The 24,436-nt window shown below is 50.9% G+C and overlaps 1 protein-coding gene across 1 annotated transcript in view; it reads left to right on the forward strand.

Moving 5' to 3' along the window:
* The window catches only part of OBSCN (obscurin, cytoskeletal calmodulin and titin-interacting RhoGEF), an 860,705-nt gene that overhangs the window by 253,109 nt on the left and 583,160 nt on the right, over nucleotides 1-24,436 (forward strand). The window contains exon 26 of the mRNA XM_077269354.1: nucleotides 22,936-23,202. Within this exon, the coding sequence (XP_077125469.1) occupies nucleotides 22,936-23,202 (267 nt within the window). The remainder of the gene's footprint in view (nucleotides 1-22,935; nucleotides 23,203-24,436) is intronic.

Raw genomic sequence — 24,436 nt, forward strand, 5'->3', positions numbered from 1 at the left:
GAAAAACCAGCAATAAATCGACGATAAAAGTTAGCAAAGCCCAAAAATTTCTGAAGACTCTTAAGAGAAGAGGGCTGCGTCCAATCACAAATAGCTTGAACCTTGACAGGATCCATTTCAATGGAAGAGGGGGAAAAAATATATCCCAAAAAGGAAATCCTCTGTACCCCAAAAACACACTTAGAACCCTTCACACACAGAGAATTAGACCGCAAAACCTGAAAAACCCTCCTGACTTGCTGGACATGAGAGTCCCAGTCATCCGAAAAAATCAGAATATCATCCAGATACACAATCATAAATTTATCCAAATAATCGCGAAAAATATCATGCATAAAGGACTGGAAAACTGACGGAGCATTAGAAAGACCAAAAGGCATCACTAAATACTCAAAGTGGCCCTCGGGCGTATTAAATGCGGTTTTCCACTCATCCCCCTGCCTGATTCGCACCAAATTATACGCCCCACGAAGGTCAATCTTAGAGAACCACTTGGCCCCCTTTATGCGAGCAAACAAATCAGTCAGCAACGGCAATGGGTACTGATATTTAACAGTGATTTTATTCAAAAGCCGATAATCAATACATGGTCTCAAAGAGCCGTCTTTTTTTGACACAAAGAAAAAACCGGCTCCTAAGGGAGATGACGATGGACGAATATGTCCCTTTTCCAAGGACTCCTTTATATATTCTCGCATAGCAGCATGTTCAGGCACAGACAGATTAAATAAACGACCCTTTGGGTATTTACTACCCGGGATTAAATCTATGGCACAATCGCACTCTCGGTGCGGAGGTAACGAACCAAGCTTGGATTCTTCAAAGACGTCACGATAGTCAGACAGGAACTCAGGAATTTCAGAGGGAATGGATGATGAAATGGAAACCACAGGTACATCCCCATGAGCCCCCTTACATCCCCAGCTCAACACAGACATAGCTCTCCAGTCGAGGACTGGGTTGTGAGATTGCAGCCAAGGCAATCCTAGCACCAAATCATCATGTAGATTATACAGCACCAGAAAGCGAATAATCTCCTGGTGATCCGGATTAATACGCATAGTTACTTGTGTCCAGTATTGTGGTTTATTATTAGCCAATGGGGTGGAGTCAATCCCCTTCAGAGGAATAGGAGTCTCCAAAGGCTCTAAATCATACCCACAGCGTTTGGCAAAGGACCAATCCATAAGACTCAAAGCGGCGCCAGAGTCGACATAGGCGTCCGTGGTAATAGATGACAAAGAGCAAATCAGGGTCACAGATAGAATAAATTTAGACGGTAAGGTGCAAATGGAAACAGATTTACCAAGCTTTTTAGTGCGCTTAGAGCATGCTGATATAACATGAGTAGAATCACCACAATAGAAACACAACCCATTTTTCCGTCTAAAATTCTGCCGCTCGCTTCGGGACAGAATTCTATCACACTGCATACTCTCTGGCGACTTCTCAGTGGACACCGCCAGATGGTGCACTGGTTTGCGCTCCCGCAAACGCCTATCGATCTGAATAGCCATTGTCATGGACTCATTCAGACCCGCAGGCACAGGGAACCCCACCATAACATCCTTAATGGCATCAGAGAGACCCTCTCTGAAAGTCGCCGCCAGGGCGCACTCATTCCACTGAGTAAGCACAGACCATTTACGGAATCTTTGGCAGTAAATTTCCGCTTCATCTTGCCCCTGAGATAGGGACATCAAAGTTTTTTCTGCCTGAAGCTCCAAATGAGGTTCGTCATAAAGCAACCCCAAGGCCAGAAAAAACGCATCCACATTGAGCAACGCAGGATCTCCTGGTGTCAATGAAAAAGCCCAGTCTTGAGGGTCGCCCCGGAGCAAGGAAATCACAATCCTGACCTGCTGTGCAGGGTCTCCGGCAGAGCGAGATTTCAGAGACAAAAATAATTTGCAATTATTTCGAAAATTCTGAAACCCGGATCTATTCCCCGAGAAAAATTCCGGCAAAGGAATTCTCGGCTCAGATACAGGTGCATGACAAACAAAATCTTGCAAATTTTGTACCTTCGTGGCGAGATTATTCAAACCTGCAGTTACACTCTGAAGATCCATTACAAACAGGTGGACACAGAGCCATTCAAGGGTTAAGAGGAGGTAAGAAGCAGCTAGACAGCAATTAAGGGCTAGGCAGCAAAACTCTGAGGGGGAAAAAAAAAAAAAAAAATTTCCCTTCAACACTTCTTTTTCTCCTGCTTCAGCCCAAACAATTAACACTTTGCGGGCCGGTCAAACTGTCATGATCTCAATGGCAAGAGAACATAGCATAAGCATATATAGGAACTAGCTCTTGGAAGATGGGAACTGAGCTGACCATGAACTAAACCTAACGCACAACTAGCAGTGGCCGGGTAGCATGCCTACGTTGATTCTAGATGCCCAGCCCAGCCGGAGGACTAAATAAAGCTAGCAGAGGAAAATATTAGTCCTAGCTCACCTCTAGAGAAATACCCCGAAAGGAGACAGAGGCCCCCCACATGTATTGGCGGTGAGTTGAGATGAAATAACAAACGTAGTATGAAAATAGGTATAGCAAATTTGAGGTCCACTTACTACATAGCAGAAGACAGAAAGGACACTTTCATGGTCAGCTGAAAACCCTATCAAAAAACACCATCCAGAAATTACTTTAAAACTCTGGCATTAACTCATAACACCAGAGTGGCAATTCCCGTTCACAAGAGCTTTCCAGACACAGTAACGAAACTACAGCTGTGAACTGGAACAAAATGCAAAAACAAACATGGACAAGAGTCCAACTTATCTAGTAGTTGTCTAGGAGCAGGAACAAGCACAGAGAGGCTTCTGATAACATTGTTGACCGGCAAGCAACTAACAGAGCAGCAAGGTTATATAGCGACTCCCACATCTTGATGGGAACAGGTGAACAGAGAAGATGAAGACACCAGTTCAATTCCACCAGTAGCCACCGGGGGAGCCCAGAATCCAAATTCACAACAGGTACCTGGCTCTGAAGAAATTCCTCAAAGGACCGTCTTACAGCTTCTTCCTCAAGGAGTGACGAATTCAGCTTCCAATAACCTCTTCCCATCCGAGGAGTCTCTGTAACGCTCAGAGAAAACATAATCAAACAGTGATCGGAGAATTCCACCTCCACTACCGACAACGGCGAGGAGACGGCATCCTCCTTCAAATAAAACCTGTCTATCCTAGACCTGCACTGACTACCTCTAAAAAAGGTGAACCCCGCGTGGCCTGTGTTGTGCCGGATGTGGACATCCACCAGGCGTGCCTCACTTACTATCCTATTTAGCGCGACGCAATCGTAAGCCAGCCGGTCTCCGGAACCTCCTCTATCACAGGGTCTCGTGACGTTGTTGAAATCCCCTCCAAAGACCACCTGCCGACTCGAAAATAAGAAAGGTTTGATCTTCATGAAGAGACACTTGCGGTCCCACTTGGACTGGGGACCGTAGATGTTAATGAGCCGAAGCTCCAGTCCCCCAATGGAGACATCTAGGATCAAGCATCTCCCCATTTCTAACTCGATCAATCGTCTGCATTCAACCGCTGCGGTCTTAAAAAGGACCGCCACCCGCTATACGGCTCGGCCGCAAGAGACCAGTAGGAGGGCCCGTGCCTCCACTCCCGCCTTGCTTTATGCATGGTTGATAGGTCGGTCAACCTGGTCTCCTGCAAAAACAAAATGTTGGCGTCAAGTTGGCCGAGAAAATGAAAGGCCGTGTACCTTGCCACATCTGACTTTATGCTGGCAACATTAATGGTTGCCAGCGTCAATGGGGTGGGTGCCGCCATCATGATTGATTGAATTAGATAGCCTTTTTCTTCCCACCCCCAACAGTTTCACCCTCTTCCTCTGACAATGATGAGTTTTTAGTGCGCTTAAGACAAACAGACTCATCCATTCTCTCCTTACATACACTCTGGCCCTTGTCTGGTGGTCCTGAGTTAGTCCCCCCCCCCAGAAGACTTTGTATTTGCCCCCTGAGAAGAAGACCCAGCGACCTCCTGAGCCCCAACAACCTTGTCCGCAACCTCCGGCCCCGGGTCCCCATCGCCCCCCTCTGGAGGGGAGACCTGGAGGGCCCGGAACCGGTTAGAGAGATCCACCAGAGGGGGGGCGGCTGGACCTTCCAATGGCACCTGTATCAGGACTACGGAGTCAGAGGGGTCGCACTCCGAGGAGGAGGCTCGAGGCCCGGACCCCCTCTTATCCTTAGTTGTTTTCCTGTTACCCTTTTTCTTTTGCTGTGACCACTCCCCCTCTCCCTTATCCAGACTGTCACCGGATGAAGGTTCCTGGGCAGACATGGCATCCTTTTGCTCCTCCCTTTCAAGTCTCTTGACTTCCTCGTTCAATTCGCCGTCTTTAGGATCCTCAGCTGCAAGTGAAGCACCCGGGTCAGAGTTTAGGGTCATTACTCCCTGCCCCCTGGTCCCATGGCGCTGCTCCTGCCGCCTGATATTGGATGACGGCAGCCTGCTCCTCACCGGTTCCCTGCCTCCTCTGCCTCTACTGGTCCTTTCACCGGCGAGATTAGTCCCGGCTTTCACCTGTCCCGCACTCGCCGCTTTCAGGACCGCATTGGCAAAGGAACGCGGACAGCGACTGAATGGGTGACCGAGGTCACCACACAAGTTACACCTAATCCTGCCACAAGTAGCAGCAAGATGGCCGAGGTCCCCACACAGTGCGCATTTCTGGGTGGTACACTGCGCACTGAAGTGTGTGGGGCTGCCGCACCTGTGACAGGCCTTAGGCTGCCCCCGGTAGAAAATCAAGATCCTGTCCCTCCCCAAAAATGTTGAGGAAGGGATATGGGTAACGGTGTTTCCTGAAACCTTCAATTTCACCATGAAGGTCCAGGCTCCTGACCAGATACCATGCTCATCGAGGGTCTTCTCGGGAATACCGACGATGTCGCCGTATCGTCCAACCCAGGTGGAGATGTCTACACAGGAAAGTGACTCGTTACTCGTCAAAACGGTCACCTTCCTGACCGAGTTCTGGCGGGATATTGCTACAGTGTGGAAACCCTGCCATTCGGGGCGACCCCGAGCCAGCTCATGGCGAGACCAGAAAAGTTCAAGGCCCTCCGGTCTCACGAAGCTGACATCGAAGTAGGAGGTCCCATAGGGATGGATCAAGGCAAAGATGTCATATGCCACGAAGCCCATCCCCAGCAGGAGCTCAGCAACCTTTGACCGATCAGGACAGGCATCCTTGCTTACCCACTGGAGACGGGCCACGTTCCTACGGTTACTCCTCTGCCCCGGTGTCGGCAGAGACCAGACAGTCTCTGCCCCTCTATCTCGGAAGGCGGAAAGACCGTGTCTCTCTATCCAGAAAGACAGATCAACCTCCCTCCCCTCTACATTGATAGAACTCTCCCCTCTCCTCAGGGCGTCCAGGAAGTGCTGTTGCAAGTCACCATCCTCAGGGTCACCAGACAAGGGCGCACTACTACCCCCAGCAGTGACAGCTCCTGAATAGCTTGGGGCTGAAGCCCCCGCCACCGCTGGGGGGGGCAGCGGGACCACTACCTGATTCCCCTCCACCAACACCAGTAATGCTCTCCTCATTCACTCCACCACTACTCCCATCATTTGCAACTTCACTACTCCCATCATTCACTCCACCACTACTCCCATCATTCACTCCACCACTACTCCCATCATTCACTCCACCACTACTCCCATCATTCACTCCACCACTACTCCCTCCATTCACTCCACCACTACTCCCACCATTCACTCCACCACTACTCCCATCATTCACTCCACCACTACTCCCTCCATTCACTCCACCACTACTCCCACCATTCACTCCACTACTCACACCTGCTGGACCGGGGGAGGGGTGCAGCACCACACCTGTTTTCCCTTCATTGGTGTTTTGTTGTTTCTCTGGAGCGCCTTGCCCCCCTACTGCAGCAGTTTGTATTTTATTATTCTGGGCCCGCTGCTTGTTGGGGGGCGCCACCTGCCCTGCACCCACAGACTTTGGGGTCCTGGTGTCACATTTGGGTGCTGGAGCACTCTGTCCTCCCGTCGCAGCAGGGCGCCCAGTGTTCCCTGCAGCTGATTTTTCCTGTTTTTTTTTTTTCTTTTTGGACTCGCTGCTCCCCTATCGCAGCCGCATGCCTCTTCTCTGTTGAGGCGCACTGCGCCCCTGTCACAACAGTGCGCCCCCCTTTCGCCGCACCAAGTTTCTCGGACCTGCTCCCCACAGCCCCGGCGTCGGCCGGCTCAGCCGTAGTGAGCAGGGATGGAGTCTGCCCACACCGTCCCCCTTTCGCAACGGCGTGGACATCCCCCTCACCCTCCTTGGCCCCGGCGATAACCGGCTTAGCTGCGGAGGGCAGATAGGGAAACTCCTCGGGGTCCCCTATGTCCGGCACCGTGAGTACCACCACAGCCTCACCCCCTGCACTGTTCCCCGCACAGACGGTAGCAACGCCGGACGTCCTCCTCCTCTCCCCACCTTGCCTATGCCCCGGACCCACTGCAGAGCCCGTGCCTTTAGGTTTGGTGGCGTTTACACAGGAGGCGGTAGGTGTTACATCATCCATCAGTACATATCTGTAACTCACCACCTCCCGTGCGGTCTCCTTCGTTGTCTTCTTCCTCTTCTTTGTTTCCTCTGCTGGCTCGTCCTCACCAAAGGAGAAGCGGTCCAGGTTCACTGGAGACTCCAGCTGTCGGATCTCCTGTAGCAGACCGCCCTCCTCCTCTTCCTCCGCTGACACTCCAGCCTGTGCTGTCGGAGTCCTCTGCCGTGCCGGGAGGCCGCTCCCCTGTTGTCGGCTCTGCGACTCACTCTCCCGGCTGGTTCCAGCTTGTAGGACTCCAGTCACAGCCACGTCGTCGTCGTCCTCCTCGTCGCTTAGGACACCGGCTGGCGGTTCTCCTGAGGTATTTAACCCCTTCATTTCTGAGAACCGCCGCTGGTTCTTAAACCTCTCCAGGAAGGGACCTGCACTTTTCTCAATCCCCTCCCGGAGGAGCACTAACCGGGCCACCTCATCTCTGAGGGCTCTGAACCTCTGGGAGGTCACGGGTTTCTCCTTGTTAGAGGCTTGGGTGTTCAGGATCCGAGCCTCCCGCAGCTTCTCCTTCAGCCCGGTCAGTGCTTTGCCGGCATCCTCGTACTCACGTAGCATGGAGACCACTCGGGAGGAGAAGGTACTCGTGGACTCGCCGGAGCTCCTCTCCCCCCAGGATGTTCCTGGGCTCTCCTTCCTGGGGCCTGGGGTGCCCCTGCCCCTCTCTGGGCGGACGATGAGCCGTCTCAGGGTTGGAGTAGGTGGGTATGTTTCTTCTCACCCGTCCCGACCTCCTCAGTCCCTCTTGGGCCGGTTGCTGCTGCTACTCTCTGTCCCCCGCCGGCACAGACCGGGGAACAGAAGCCTGGGAAGCCATGCCAGCCTCCCAGGAAGCCTGCCTCTCCCTGGGGAGAAGAGAGGCAGACTCTGGGCCTCCTGCTGGACGTGCTGAAGCTCTCAAGACAGGTGCTGCTCCTAGCAGGGTGTGACTGATTGTGGGCACCTGTCCTCCAGGTCTTTTATTAAATAAAATAAAAATACTTTACATGACAATAACCAAGGTACATTACAAATAAAACACCACAGAACAAAACATAAGAACAAAGCTACAATCAGACGACAACAAACGACAAAAATCACAAAGAAATAAACCAGAAATGGAACCAAAATGGAGAAAGTTCATGACCTACAAATCAGGACCGAGAAACAAAAATTCCAATAAAAATAAAGCAAAGCTAAAAGACAACAAACAAAATACTCATAACTACATGAATACCCCTGTAAAAATTTTACATAATAAATAGTATAAAATCATGTAAGACCCCCGGCCCAGCTTCATTCATACTACTATATACAACCCCAACTACATTCACACCGTCCTATATACAATATTATATACAATATATACACTATATACACATTATACTAAACCAAATATTATACAACACCGCAAACACAACAAAACCCTACTGGTCCCACTGCCTTACCTTACAGCCACCCCTTACACCACCACATTCACCCCACAACAAACCTAAATACAATACAGTGTACAAATTTTTTTTTTATTATTATTATTATTATTTTTTTTTTATTATTTTATTTTTAATTTTTTCCTTTTTTAATATATATACACACCTACTCTAACTATCCCGCCACCCCTGATCCAGCTCTGGCCACAAAGTTCAGGAATTATCCGAGCTAGGATCAGGCCCCAAAGTTTTTCCCCAGGCGGGGCCTGGGCCAGGCCAGATCAGTCTCTTATCACCGCCGTTGAACCCCCCAATCCCCCCACCCAACCTAACTAAGACCCTCTATTATACACACTATATACAATATATACAATACACTATATACAATATATACAAAAACCAACATCACAGAACACAACCTACATACTCACCACCCAAGGCTCAAGTTCGATGCCTGCAAACCTTCTATTCAAGGAACAGAGATACAAAACAAAAACCTAGGGTGTAAAGACATCAGCCCACCACCAGGATATAGGAGCGCTAACGGACTAAGGCACCCCGAAGGAGAAACCCCTCCAGAGATGGGCCGCCCTCCGGGCACCCAGTCTTTCGCACTCCAGAGAACGCACCTTCACCAGGGCACCTAGGATGCTGCTACAAACTTCATCTACACGGAGGATTTTACTCTGCGTCGTAACTAAAACTCGTGCGTTCCACGTGAAGTACCTGACCACTGCGCTGACTAAGAATAAAGTGGCTCGGTCCCTTCTCCCGAGGTCTCTGAACGCTCCATAGGCCCACTCGGCATAGGACAGAGTGGCCAGCCGCGGCCAACCAATGGAAGCACCCACCCTGTTGTACACCTCTGTATTAAAGGGACAATGAAGCAGGAAGTGCTCCATGCTTTCCAGCATGGTAGCGCAATCCTCACGGGGACAATTCCTGTCCACGGAGCTCCTGTGCTTCAAATTGTCCCTCACATACAACTTACCTTGGAAGCAGCGCCAAGTCAAGTCCCAATACTTCTTGGGGATCCTACTAGAATTTAACAAACTTAACCCAACCTCTAGATCCCTACTCGGGCAGTCCCTGAGGACCAATGGTCTCTGAAAATGCGAAAGCAAGACCCGCATGTCGAGGAGTTTCCTCGGGAGGGACCTCACTTCCCACATTCCCAGACCCCACCGGCGCATCATTTTCAGAACCGGGGTAACATAAGCCGGGAGATGCCCGTGCGGTGTGCGAAGATCCTTCAATCTTCCCCCTGTCTCCCATTCCTGGAAGAAAGGCTGAAACCATCCTTTGCAGGAGAATACCCACGGAGGAGCCCTCTCTTTCCAGAGGTTTGCCACGTTAACTTTCAAAAAGGTGTTCACTAGAAACACCACAGGGTTTACCATATTCAACCCCCCTAGTCTCCTCGTGCGATAAGTGACCTCCCGTTTGACTAGGTTTAGTCTATTCCCCCATAACATCTGGAAGAACAGACTGTAGACCCGTGTCCAGAGAGGCTCCGGCAAGACACAGACGCTGCCCAGGTAGATTAACAAGGGGAGCAGGAAAGCTTTGCACAGGTCAACCCTTTCCCTCAGGGTCAAAGACCAACCCTTCCATTGGTCCACTTTTTGGGCGACACCCTTGATTCTGCCTTCCCAGTTTTTTGTGGGGTAATCACCCTGGCCAAATTCGATGCCTAGGACTTTGGCATGTTCTTGGGGTTCGGGGAGGGTGTCCGGAAGATCAAACGTGGGATCCCCGCCTCCCAGCCAGAGACTCTCACACTTGTCCTGGTTGACCTTGGACCCGGATGCCTCCGAGTAGCTCTCCACTTCTGACATCACCACCATCGCCTCCTCTTGCGAAGAAACAAAGACGGTAACGTCGTCCGCGTAGGCCACTACCCTCAGGATAGCCTCTGGCGCCAACCCGCCCATCCTCACCCCCGCCAACGGTCCACAATCAACCCTTCTGAGGAAGGGATCGATCGCAAACGCGTAAAGCAAAGGACTAAGAGGGCAGCCCTGGCGGACACCAGATCCCACCCCGAAAGGTTGTCCAATCCACCCGTTTACCAGAGGGAAAGTCTCAGCCCCTGCATACAAGGTCTTAAGCCAGTCCACAAACCCTCCAGGCAGACCGTACCTCAAAAGAGTGGACCAGAGGTACTCGTGGTCGACCCGATCAAAGGCTTTTGCCTGATCCAGGGTCAGCAAGAACCCCTTCCAAAGGCCCGCCCTGCCTTGCTCCACGGCCTCTCGGACACCCAGAACAGCACTGAAAGTGCTACGGCCAGGAACGCAACAGTGCTGGGCCTCCGAAAGGAGCCGCGGTGCAAACTTCACCAGCCTATTGAAGAGTATCTTAGCCAAAACCTTCCTGTCCACATTGAGAAGTGATATGGGACGCCAATTCTCAATGCGTGACGGATCCTTACCCTTTGACAAAATGATCAAAGCCGACCTCCTTAATGATCTCGGCAGAGTGCCCGAGGAGAGACACTCATTAAACACCTGAGTCAAGAGGGGGACCAAGGAGTCCCTAAAGGTCTTAAAGAACTCGGATGTTAAGCCATCCGGACCTGGCGATTTTTTGGGCCGGAGCCCATCGATCGCCAGTCTCACTTCCTCTTCTTTGATCGCTTCTGCCAAACCGCCCAGCGAGAGGTCAGCCCCTGGCTCAGGAACAGCTTCAGCCAGGAAAGCCGACATCCTGTCACGATCCAGTTCCTTCCTTCCCAAGAGGTGCGAGTAGTATGAACTGACGACCTCCAAGATCCCTGATCTGGACCTTCTCAGGGATCCCGTACTGTCCATCAGCCCGGTCACTATCTTACTATTCACTGACATCTTGCAGCTTCTGTAGGGGTCGGGCGAGTAGTACTTCCCGTAATCCCTCTCAAAAACCAAAGATGCGTGCCTATCGTACTGACACCTCTTTAGCAAGGATTTCACACTGGAGATCGCCTCGCGGCTACACCCAGTCGAGACAAGTTGCTCGAGTTTCCTCCTCAGGCTCTGATACAGGCGATCCCTGTTCAGGCTTCTGAGGTTCGAGAGTTGCCGGAAGAATCTCGCCACCCGATGTTTGAACATCTCCCACCACTCAGACTTAGTGTTACTTAGGCCCAGCAGCGGTACCTGGCTCTGAAGAAATTCCTCAAAGGACCGTCTTACAGCTTCTTCCTCAAGGAGTGACGAATTCAGCTTCCAATAACCTCTTCCCATCCGAGGAGTCTCTGTAACGCTCAGAGAAAACATAATCAAACAGTGATCGGAGAACTCCACCTCCACAACCGACAACGGCGAGGAGACGGCATCCTCCTTCAAATAAAACCTGTCTAACCTAGACCTGCACTGACTACCTCTAAAAAAAGTGAACCCCGCGTGGCCTGTGTTGTGCCGGATGTGGACATCCACCAGGCGTGCCTCACTTACTATCCTATTTAGCGCGACGCAATCATAAGCCAGCCGGTCTCCGGAACCTCCTCTATCACAGGGTCTCGTGACGTTGTTGAAATCCCCTCCAAAGACCACCTGCCGACTCGAAAATAAGAAAGGTTTGATCTTCATGAAGAGACACTTGCGGTCCCACTTGGACTGGGGACCGTAGATGTTAATGAGCCGAAGCTCCTGTCCCCCAATGGAGACATCTAGGATCAAGCATCTCCCCATTTCTAACTCGATCAATCGTCTGCATTCAACCGCTGCGGTCTTAAAAAGGACCGCCACCCCACTATACGGCTCGGCCGCAAGAGACCAGTAGGAGGGCCCGTGCCTCCACTCCCGCCTTGCTTTATGCATGGTTGATAGGTCGGTCATCCTGGTCTCCTGCAAAAACAAAATGTCGGCGTCAAGTTGGCCGAGAAAATGAAAGGCCGTGTACCTTGCCACATCTGACTTTATGCTGGCAACATTAATGGTTGCCAGCGTCAATGGGGTGGGTGCCGCCATCATGATTGATTGAATTAGATAGCCTTTTTCTTCCCACCCCCAACAGTTTCACCCTCTTCCTCTGACAATGATGAGTGTTATGGTTCTCAATGGCAAGAGAACATAGCCCAGCAAACATAAGAACTAGCTCTTGGAAGGATGGAAACTAAACTGACCATGAACTAAACCTGCCGCACAACTAACAGTAGCCGGGTAGCGTTGCCTGCGTTTTATCCCTAGACGCCCAGCGCCGGCCGGAGGACTAACTAATCCTGGCAGAGGAAAATATAGTCCTGGCTCACCTCTAGAGAAATTTCCCCGAAAGGCAGACAGAGGCCCCCACATATATTGGCGGTAATTTTAGATGAAATAACAAACGTAGTATGAAAATAGGTTTAGCAAAATTGAGGTCCGCTTACTAGATAGCAGGAAGACAGAAAGGACACTTTCATGGTCAGCTGAAAACCCTATCAAAATACCATCCTGAAATTACTTTAAGACTCTAGTATTAACTCATAACATCAGAGTGGCAATTTCAGATCACAAGAGCTTTCCAGACACAGAAACGAAACTACAGCTGTGAACTGGAACAAAATGCAAAAACAAACAAGGACAAAAGTCCAACTTAGCTGGAAGTTGTCTAGCAGCAGGAACATGCACAGAAAGGCTTCTGATTACAATGTTGACCGGCATGGAAGTGACAGAGGAGCAAGGCTAAATAGCGACTCCCACATCCTGATGGGAACAGGTGAACAGAGGGGATGATGCACACCAGTTCAATTCCACCAGTGGCCACCGGGGGAGCCCAAAATCCAATTTCACAACAGTACCCCCCCCTCAAGGAGGGGGCACCGAACCCTCACCAGAACCACCAGGGCGATCAGGATGAGCCCTATGAAAGGCACGGACCAGATCGGAGGCATGAACATCAGAGGCAGTCACCCAAGAATTATCCTCCTGACCGTATCCCTTCCATTTGACCAGATACTGGAGTTTCCGTCTGGAAACACGGGAGTCCAAGATTTTTTCCACAACGTACTCCAACTCGCCCTCAACCAACACCGGAGCAGGAGGCTCAACGGAAGGCACAACCGGTACCTCATACCTGCGCAATAATGACCGATGAAAAACATTATGAATAGAAAAAGATGCAGGGAGGTCCAAACGGAAGGACACAGGGTTAAGAATCTCCAATATCTTGTACGGGCCGATGAACCGAGGCTTAAACTTGGGAGAAGAAACCCTCATAGGGACAAAACGAGAAGACAACCACACCAAGTCCCCAACACAAAGCCGAGGACCAACCCGACGCCGGCGGTTGGCAAAAAGCTGAGTCTTCTCCTGGGACAACTTCAAATTGTCCACTACCTGCCCCCAAATCTGATGCAACCTCTGCACCACAGCATCCACTCCAGGACAATCCGAAGATTCCACCTGACCAGAAGAAAATCGAGGATGAAACCCCAAATTACAGAAAAAGGGAGACACCAAGGTGGCAGAGCTGGCCCGATTATTGAGGGCAAACTCCGCTAAAGGCAAAAAAGCAACCCAATCATCCTGATCTGCAGACACAAAACACCTCAAATATGTCTCCAAGGTCTGATTCGTCCGCTCGGTCTGGCCATTAGTCTGAGGATGGAAAGCAGACGAGAAAGACAAATCTATGCCCATCCTAGCACAGAATGCTCGCCAAAATCTAGACACGAATTGGGTACCTCTGTCAGAAACGATATTCTCCGGAATACCATGCAAACGGACCACATTTTGAAAAAACAGAGGAATCAACTCGGAAGAAGAAGGTAACTTAGGCAGGGGAACCAAATGGACCATCTTAGAGAAACGATCACACACCACCCAAATGACAGACATCTTCTGAGAAACAGGAAGATCCGAAATAAAATCCATCGAGATGTGCGTCCAGGGCCTCTTCGGGATAGGCAAGGGTAACAACAATCCACTAGCCCGAGAACAACAAGGCTTGGCCCGAGCACAAACGTCACAAGACTGCACAAAGCCTCGCACATCTCGTGACAGGGAAGGCCACCAGAAGGACCTTGCCACCAAATCCCTAGTACCAAAGATTCCAGGATGACCTGCCAACGCAGAAGAATGAACCTCAGAAATGACTTTACTGGTCCAATCATCAGGAACAAACAGTCTAACAGGTGGGCAACGATCAGGTCTATCCGCCTGAAACTCCTGCAAGGCCCGCCGCAGGTCTGGAGAAACGGCAGACAATATCACTCCATCCTTAAGGATACCTGTAGGTTCAGAATTACCAGGGGAGTCAGGCTCAAAACTCCTAGAAAGGGCATCCGCCTTAACATTCTTAGAACCCGGCAGGTAGGACACCACAAAATTAAACCGAGAGAAAAACAACGACCAGCGCGCCTGTCTAGGATTCAGGCGTCTGGCGGACTCAAGATAAATTAGATTTTTGTGGTCAGTCAATACCACCACCTGATGTCTAGCCCCCTCAAGCCAATGACGCCACTCCTCAAAAGCCCACTTCATGGCCAAAAGCTCCCGATTCCCAACATCATAATTCCGCTCGGCGGGCGAAAATTTACGCGAGAAAAAAGCACAAGGTCTCATCACGGAGCAATCGGAACTTCTCTGCGACAAAACCGCCCCAGCTCCGATTTCAGAAGCGTCGACCTCAACCTGAAAAGGAAGAGCAACATCAGGCTGACGCAACACAGGGGCGGAAGAAAAGCGGCGCTTAAGCTCCCGAAAGGCCTCCACAGCAGCAGGGGACCAATCAGCAACATCAGCACCCTTCTTAGTCAAATCAGTCAATGGTTTAACAACATCAGAAAAACCAGCAATAAATCGACGATAAAAGTTAGCAAAGCCCAAAAATTTCTGAAGACTCTTAAGAGAAGAGGGTTGCGTCCAATCACAAATAGCCTGAACCTTGACAGGATCCATCTCGATGGAAGAGGGGGAAAAAATATATCCCAAAAAGGAAATCTTTTGAACCCCAAAAACGCACTTAGAACCCTTCACACACAAGGAATTAGACCGCAAAACCTGAAAAACCCTCCTGACCTGCTGGACATGAGAGTCCCAGTAATCCGAAAAAATCAAAATATCATCCAGATACACAATCATAAATTTATCCAAATAATCACGGAAAATGTCATGCATAAAGGACTGAAAGACCGAAGGTGCATTAGAAAGACCAAAAGGCATCACCAAATACTCAAAGTGGCCCTCGGGCGTATTAAATGCGGTTTTCCACTCATCCCCCTGCTTAATTCGCACCAAATTATACGCCCCACGGAGATCTATCTTAGAGAACCACTTGGCCCCCTTTATGCGAGCAAACAAATCAGTCAGCAGTGGCAACGGATATTGATATTTAACCGTGATTTTATTCAAAAGCCGATAATCAATACACGGCCTCAAAGAGCCATCTTTCTTAGCCACAAAGAAAAAACCGGCTCCTAAGGGAGATGACGAAGGACGAATATGTCCCTTTTCCAAGGACTCCTTTATATATTCTCGCATAGCAGCATGTTCAGGCACAGACAGATTAAATAAACGACCCTTAGGGTATTTACTACCCGGAATCAAATCTATGGCACAATCGCACTCCCGGTGCGGAGGTAATGAACCAAGCTTAGGTTCTTCAAAAACGTCACGATATTCAGTCAAGAATTCAGGAATCTCAGAGGGAATAGATGATGAAATGGAAACCACAGGTACGTCCCCATGCGTCCCCTTACATCCCCAGCTTAACACAGACATAGCTTTCCAGTCAAGGACTGGGTTATGAGATTGCAGCCATGGCAATCCAAGCACCAACACATCATGTAGGTTATACAGCACAAGAAAGCGAATAATCTCCTGATGATCCGGATTAATCCGCATAGTTACTTGTGTCCAGTATTGTGGTTTATTGCTAGCCAATGGGGTGGAGTCAATCCCCTTCAGGGGTATAGGAGTTTCAAGAGGCTCCAAATCATACCCACAGCGTTTGGCAAAGGACCAATCCATAAGACTCAAAGCGGCGCCAGAGTCGACATAGGCATCCGCGGTAATAGATGATAAAGAACAAATCAGGGTCACAGATAGAATAAACTTAGACTGTAAAGTGCCAATTGAAACAGACTTATCAAGCTTCTTAGTACGCTTAGAGCATGCTGATATAACATGAGTTGAATCACCGCAATAGAAGCACAACCCATTTTTCCGTCTAAAATTCTGCCGTTCACTTCTGGACAGAATTCTATCACATTGCATATTCTCTGGCGTCTTCTCAGTAGACACCGCCAAATGGTGCACAGGTTTGCGCTCCCGCAGACGCCTATCGATCTGGATAGCCATTGTCATGGACTCATTCAGACCCGCAGGCACAGGGAACCCCACCATAACATCCTTAATGGCGTCAGAGAGACCCTCTCTGAAATTCGCCGCCAGGGCGCACTCATTCCACTGAGTAAGCACAGCCCATTTACGAAATTTCTGGCAGTATATTTCAGCTTCGTCTTGCCCCTGAGATAGGGACATCAAGGCCTTTTCCACCTGAAGTTCTAACTGGGGTTCCTCATAAAGCAACCCCAAGGCCAGAAAAAACGCATCCACATTGAGCAACGCAGGATCCCCTGGAGCCAATGCAAAAGCCCAATCCTGAGGGTCGCCCCGGAGCAAGGAAATCACAATCCTGACCTGCTGAGCAGGATCTCCAGCAGAGCGAGATTTCAGGGACAAAAACAACTTGCAATTATTTTTGAAATTTTGAAAGCAAGATCTATTCCCCGAGAAAAATTCAGGCAAAGGAATTCTAGGTTCAGATATAGGAACCTGAACAACAAAATCTTGTAAATTTTGAACTTTCGTGGTGAGATTATTCAAACCTGCAGCTAAACTCTGAAAATCCATTTTAAACAGGTGAACACAGAGCCATTCCAGGATTAGAAGGAGAGAGAGAGAGGAAGGCTGCAATATAGGCAGACTTGCAAGAGATTCAATTACAAGCACACTCAGAACTGAAGAGAAGAAAAAAAAAAAAATCTTCAGCAGACTTCTCTTTTCTCTCCTTTCTCTGTCAATTAATTTAACCCTTTTCTGGCCGGTCAAACTGTTATGGTTCTCAATGGCAAGAGAACATAGCCCAGCAAACATAAGAACTAGCTCTTGGAAGGATGGAAACTAAACTGACCATGAACTAAACCTGCCGCACAACTAACAGTAGCCGGGTAGCGTTGCCTGCGTTTTATCCCTAGACGCCCAGCGCCGGCCGGAGGACTAACTAATCCTGGCAGAGGAAAATATAGTCCTGGCTCACCTCTAGAGAAATTTCCCCGAAAGGCAGACAGAGGCCCCCACATATATTGGCGGTAATTTTAGATGAAGTAACAAACGTAGTATGAAAATAGGTTTAGCAAAATTGAGGTCCGCTTACTAGATAGCAGGAAGACAGAAAGGACACTTTCATGGTCAGCTGAAAACCCTATCAAAATACCATCCTGAAATTACTTTAAGACTCTAGTATTAACTCATAACATCAGAGTGGCAATTTCAGATCACAAGAGCTTTCCAGACACAGAAACGAAACTACAGCTGTGAACTGGAACAAAATGCAAAAACAAACAAGGACAAAAGTCCAACTTAGCTGGAAGTTGTCTAGCAGCAGGAACATGCACAGAAAGGCTTCTGATTACAATGTTGACCGGCATGGAAGTGACAGAGGAGCAAGGCTAAATAGCGACTCCCACATCCTGATGGGAACAGGTGAACAGAGGGGATGATGCACACCAGTTCAATTCCACCAGTGGCCACCGGGGGAGCCCAAAATCCAATTTCACAACAGATGAGTTTTTAGTGCGCTTAAGACAAACAGACTCATCCATTCTCTCCTTACATACACTCTGGCCCTTGTCTCGTGGTCCTGAGGTAGTCCCCCCCCCAGAAGGCTTTGTATTTGCCCCCTGAGAAGAAGACCCAGCGACCTCCTGAGCCCCAACAACCTTGTCCGCAACCTCCGGCCCCGGGTCCCCATCGCCCCCCTCTGGAGGGGAGTCCTGGAGGGCCCAGAACCGGTTAGAGAGATCCACCCAAGGGGGGGTGGCTGGACCTTCCAATGGCACCTGGATCAGGGCTACAGAGTCAGAGGGGTCGCACTCCAATGAGGAGGCTCGAGGCCCGGACCCCCTCTTATCCTTAGTTGTTTTCCTGTTACCCTTTTTCTTTTGCTGTGACCACTCCCCCTCTCCCTCATCCAGACTGTCACCGGATGAAGGTTCCTGGGCAGACATGGCGTCCTTTTGCTCCTCCCTTTCAAGTCTCTTGACTTCCTCGCTCAATTCGCCGTCTTTAGGATCCTCAGCTGCAAGTGAAGCACCCGGGTCAGAGTTTAGGGTCATTACTCCCTGCCCCCTGTTCCCACGGCGCTGCTGCTGCCGCCTGATATTGGATGGCAGCAGCCTGCTCCTCACCGGTTCCCTGCCTCCTCCACCTCTGCTGGTCCCTTCACCGGCGAGATTAGTCCCGGCTTTCGCCTGTCCCGCACTCGCCGCTTTCAGGACCGCATTGGCAAAGGAACGCGGACAGCGACTGAACGGGTGACCGAGGTCACCACACAGGTTACACCTAATCCTGCCACAGGTAGCAACGAGATGGCCGAGGTCCCCACACAGTGCGCATTTCTGGGTGGTACACTGCGCACTGAAGTGTGTGGGGCTGCCGCACCTGTGACAGACCTTAGGCTGCCCCCGGTAGAAAATCAAGATCCTGTCCCTCCCCAAAAATGTTGAGGAAGGGATATGGGTAACGGTGTTTCCTGAAACCTTCAATTTCACCATGAAGGTCCAGGCTCCTGACCAGATACCATGCTCATCTAGGGTCTTCTCGGGAATACCGACGATGTCGCCGTATCGTCCAACCCAGGTGGAGATGTCGACACAGGAAAGTGACTCGTTACTGGTCAAAACGGTCACCCTCCTGACCGAGTTCTGGCGGGATATTGCTACAGCGAGGAAACCCTGCCATTCGGGGCGACCCCGAGCCAGCTCGTGGCGAGACCAGAAAAGCTCAAGGCCCTCCGGTCTCACGAAGCTGACATCGAAGTAGGAGGCCCCATAGGGATGGATCAAGGCAAAGATGTCATATGCCACGAAGCCCATCCCCAGCATGAGCTCAGCAACCTTTGACCAATCAGGACAGGCATCCTTGCTTACCCACTGGAGACGGGCCACGTTCCTACGGTTACTCCTCTGCCCCGGTGTCGGCAGAGACCAAACAGTCTCTGCCCCTCTATCTCGGAAGGCGGAAAGACCGTGTCTCTCTATCCAGAAAGACAGATCAACCTCCCTCCCCTCTACATTGAAAGAACTCTCCCCTCTCCTCAGGGCGTCCAGGAAGCGCTGTTGCAAGTCACCATCCTCAGGGTCACCAGACAAGGGCGCACTACTACCCCCAGCAGTGACAGCTCCTGAATAGCTTGGGGCTGAAGCCCCCGCCACCGCTGGGGGGGCAGCGGGACCACTACCTGCTTCCCCTCCACCAACACCAGTAAAGCTCTCCTCATTCACTCCGCCACTACTCCCATCATTGGCAACGTCACTACTCCCATCATTCACTCCACTACTACTCCCATCATTCACTCCACCACTACTCCCACCATTCACTCCACCACTACTCCCACCATTCACTCCACCACTACTCCCACCATTCATTCCACCACTACTCCCATCATTCCCCTCACCACTTCCCGTCACTTTATTACCAGTATTCTCACCACCATTTGTCCCAGTGTTCTCTGCACCTTCCACAGTAACATCCATTCCTTCCTCACTTGTGTCTGGCTTCTCTGCACTCACACCTGCTGGACCGGGGGAGGGGGGCAGCACCACACCCGGTTTCCCTTCATTGGTGTTTTGTTGTGTCTCTGGAGCTCCTTGCCCCCCTACTGCAGCAGTCTGTATTTTATTTTTCTGGGCCCGCTGCCTGTTGGGGGGCACCGCCTGCCCCGCACCCACAGACTTCTGGGTCCTGGTGTCACGTTTGGGTGCTGGAGCACTTTGTCCCCCCGTCGCAGCAGGGCGCCCAGTGTTCCCTGCAGATGATTTGTCCTGCTTTTTTTTTCCATTTTGGACTCGCTGCTCTCCTGTCGCAGCCGCGTGCCTCTCCTCTGTTGAGGCGCACTGCGCCCCTGTCACAACAGTGCGCCCCCCTTTCGCCGCACCAAGTTTCTCGGACCTGCCCCCCACAGCCCCGGCGTCGGCCGGCTCAGCCGTAGCGAGCAGGGATGGAGTCTGCCCACACCGTCCCCCTTTCGCAACGGCGTGGACATCCCCCTCGCCCCCCTCAGCCCCGGCGATAACCGGCTTAGCCGCAGAGGGCAGGGAGGGAAACTCCTCGGGGTCCCCTATGTCCGGCGCCGTGAGTACCTCCACAGCCTCGCCCCCTGCACTGTTCCCCGCACAGACGGCAGCACCGCCGGACGTCCTCCTCTCCCCACCTTGCCTATGCCCCGGACCCACTGCAGAGCCCGTGCCTTTAGGTTTGGTGGGGTTTACACAGGAGGTGGTAGGTGTAACATCATCCATCAGTACATATCTGTAACTCACCACCTCCCGTGCGGTCTCCTTCGTTGTCTTCTTCCTCTTCTTTGTTTCCTCTGCTGGCTCGTCCTCACCAAAGGAGAAGCGGTCAAGGTTCACTGGAGACTCCAGCTGTCGGATCTCCTGTAGCAGACCGCCCTCCTCCTCTTCCTCCGCTGACACTGCAGCCTGTGCTGTCGGAGTCCTCTGCCGTGCCGGAAGGCTGCTTCCCTGTTGTCGGCTCTGCGACTCACTCTCCCGGCTGGTTCCAGCTTGTAGGACTCCAGTTACAGCCACGTCTTCGTCCTCCTCCTCCTCGTCGCTTAGGACGCCGGCTGGCGGTTCTCCTGAGGTATTTAACCCCTTCATTTCTGAGAACCGCCGCTGGTTCTTAAACCTCTCCAGGAAGGGACCTGCGCTTTTCTCAATCCCCTCCCGGAGGAGCACTAACCGGGCCACCTCATCTCTGAGGGCTCTTAACCTCTGGGAGGTCACGGGTTTCTCCTTGCTATAGGCTCGGGTGTTCAGGATCCGTGCCTCCTGCAGCTTCTCCTTCAGCCCGGTCAGTGCTTTGCCGGCGTCCTCGTACTCACGTAGCATGGCGACCACTCGGGAGGAGAAGGTACTCGTGGACTCGCCGGAGCTCCTCTCCCCCCAGGATGTTCCTGGGCTCTCGTTCCTGGGGCCTGGGGTGCTCCTGTCTCCCTCTCTGGGCGGACGATGAGCCGTCTCAGGGTTGGAGTAGGCGGGTATGGTTTTCTTCACCCGTCCTGACCTCCTCAGTCCCTCTTGGGCCGGTTGCTGCTGCTGCTCTCTGTCCCCCGCCGGCACAGACCGGGGAACAGAAGCCTGGGAAGCCATGCCGGCCTCCCAGGAAGCCTGCCTCTCCCTGGGGAGAAGAGAGGCAGACTCTGGGCCTCCTGCTGGAAGTGCTGGAGCTCTCAAGACAGGTGCTGCTCCTAGCAGGGTGTGACTGATTGTGGGCACCTGTCCTCCAGTCACCTCCAGAGCTGCACTCACTATTCTGCTATTACATCATGTCTTATCCTCCATGTCACGGTTCACGGGGAGGATACATTTATCGTCCCCACTACTCACTCCAATTTGTCATGAACCGGGGTTGTTTGATTGCCCCTGGTTCTTTTCTGAAGGGGATTTATCTATATCCCACTTCCCAGGTCCGGTTTGGAACTTGCAGCTCTCTGGTGCCCCCCTTACCCTCAGGTCAGACTTTTTACTGGCTAATGGGCACACTGCAGCGAGGACGATATAACTACTCCCACTCAGGCGGGAACAATAATTATCAACGCCCCGTCGCTACCAAAGTCGCTACCAAAGTCTCCCAAATGCACAGGACAAATCCGCTGCCACCAGCTCTGATTCCTTAATAACGGGTCCGGAGCCAACCCAGATCAGTAGCGTAATTCACTTCAGAGGACGTGACAGTACGTTATAGAGCAAGGAGAGACAAAGCTAGTAATGTAGTTTATATGTTTTACTCCAAAAAGGTAGGCAGTGTTTACAAAAGGCTAAAAGGATATTCTAAAAGAAAAGTATCATATGTACAGTACAATTACAAATAAAAAGGGATTAACAGAAGAAAATCGACGTACATTTCTTTCATATCATGGCTGACCATGTGCTGCGGGGGAAGGGCATATATCCCCGTGAATGACAGATCGGACTCTCAGCTCATTCCTTGGACAAAAGACTAGTGAAGACTGATGTCTCACTCAGTTATCTCTGTGCCCAAGACCAAGGCCCTCCCCCTGTGGTGACCTCACTCAGAGGCTGAATACTCCCCTTTCTTAACATTATGAAAAGCCATTTTTACACATATTTTGGTGTATGAACCTCGTAGCAGAAAGACAACGCCTTGGCTAGGAGCCCCAGTTAACCAGTAATGTGTTTCTCACTTTTGGCTAAGCGCTGGGCTCCCCAACCTCACCAGTTAGGAGCCCTGTCCCTGCAGTTTCCGGAAATATGAACAGCCTATTTCTGTGACTATCCTGTTTTGATATATTTGGTCTTAAAGGATCATTGTGGCTACACAAAGGAATTGCCATGCTTTGCTACTCTTTACTTTCGGTTTCACAGCTGCAAACAAAGACATTCCTGAGGGAGGGGGAAACGAGTGGCTTAGAATTTCACTGTGCTGACAGGCAGAGAGAAGAAGGGGGGTCCGAGAGCCCACAGCGCGTGTCGGTACTCAGCTCTTGGACGTAGCAGAGCTCAGTATGCATGATCATAGACAATCAATCATATTCCTGACACTCCAGTCACCTCCAGAGCTGCAGTCACTCTTCTGCTGTTACATCATGTCTTATCCTCCAGTCACCTCCAGAGCTGCACTCTCCATTCTGATTCTATCATTGATTTCCCTGTAGTGAGCCCAGTTTTATAATAATATTAACCCTCGCAGTGACTCGTCCTCCTTATTTCAGAACTTCCAGTGAAAATTACAAAGCCGCTGCGGGATAAGATCGCCATAGAGAAGCACCGGGCATTTCTGGAGTGCCAAGTGTCCCGTGCCAGCGCCGAGGTCACATGGTACAAGAAGGACAAAGTCTTACAGGCGGGCGACCGCTACGAGATCGTGAGTCAGGGGCTCTACAGGAAGCTGATCATCAACGAGGTGGAGTTCACAGATGAGGACACCTACACGTGTGACGCCGGAGATGATAAGACTGCGGCCAGACTGCTGATAGAGGGTGACACCTATCTCTCTAACTCTCTACTGTCTCTGGGTCCCCCCTCTCTTTGCATGTCTCTCTCTCTTTCTCTGTCTCTCTGTCACACATTGTCCCTCTCTATTTCTCTCTGTGTCCCTCGCTCTCTCTGTTTCCCTCTTTCTTTGTGTCCCTGAATATCTGTCTCTGTGTCCCTCTCTCTGTTTCCCTCTGTGTTGCTCTCTGTGTCCCTCTCTCTCTCTCTGTGTCCTTTTCTGTTTTTCTCTTCTCTTGCTCTCTCTGTGTCCCTCTCTATCTCTGTGTGTCCTTTTCTATGTCCCTCTCTATTTCCCTCTCTTACTCTGTCTCCCTCTTCCTCTGTGTCCTTCTCTATCTCTCTGTCTCCCTCTCTATTTCTCTTACTCTCTCTGGGTCGTTCTGTCTATCTCTTCCTCTCTCTGTCTTTCTCTCTGTGTCCCTCTCTCTTTCTCTCTCTTCCTCTGTGTTCCTCTCTATTTTTCTGTGTCCTTCTCTCTGTATCTCTTGCTCTCTCTGTCTTGCTCTCTCTGTGCCCCGCTCTACCTCTCTCTGGTTCTCTTACTCTCTCTGTGTCCCTCTCTCTCTTGCTTTTTCTGTGTCCCTCTCTCCCTCTTCCTCTGTGTCCCTCTCCATCTCTCTCTTTGTGTCCTTCTCTCTGTATCTCTTGCTCTCTCTTTGTGCCTCGCTCTCTATCGCTTGCTCTTTGTGTCCCTCTCTCCCTCTTCCTCTGTGTCCCTCTCTATCTATCTCTCTCTGTGTCCTTCTCTCTGTATCTCTTGCTCTCTGTGTGCCTCGCTCTCTCCCTCTTCCTCTGTGTCCCTCTGTATCTCTCTGTGTGCCTCGCCCTCTGCCTCTTCCTCTGTGTCCCTCTGTATCTCTCTCTGCATGCCTCGCTCTCTATCTCTTGCTCTTTGTGTCCCTCTCTCCCTCTGTGTCCCTCTATCTCTCTTTGTGTCCTTCTATCTGTATCTCTTGCTCTCTCTGTGTGCCTCGCTCTCTCCCTCTTCCTCTGTGTCCCTCTGTATCTCTCTCTGTGTGCCTCGCTCTCTCTCTTGCTCTTTGTGTCCCTCTCTCACTCTTCCTCTGTGTCCCTCTATCTCTCTTTGTGTCCTTCTCTCTGTATCTCTTGCTATCTCTCTGTGTGCCTCGCTCTCTCCCTCTTCCTCTGTGTCCCTCTGTATCTCTCTCTGTGTGCCTCGCTCTCTATCTCTTGCTCTTTGTGTCCCTCTCTCTTTCT

Source organism: Ranitomeya variabilis, chromosome 6, assembly GCF_051348905.1.
Source record: "Ranitomeya variabilis isolate aRanVar5 chromosome 6, aRanVar5.hap1, whole genome shotgun sequence".
Taxonomy (NCBI): Eukaryota; Metazoa; Chordata; class Amphibia; order Anura; family Dendrobatidae; genus Ranitomeya; species Ranitomeya variabilis.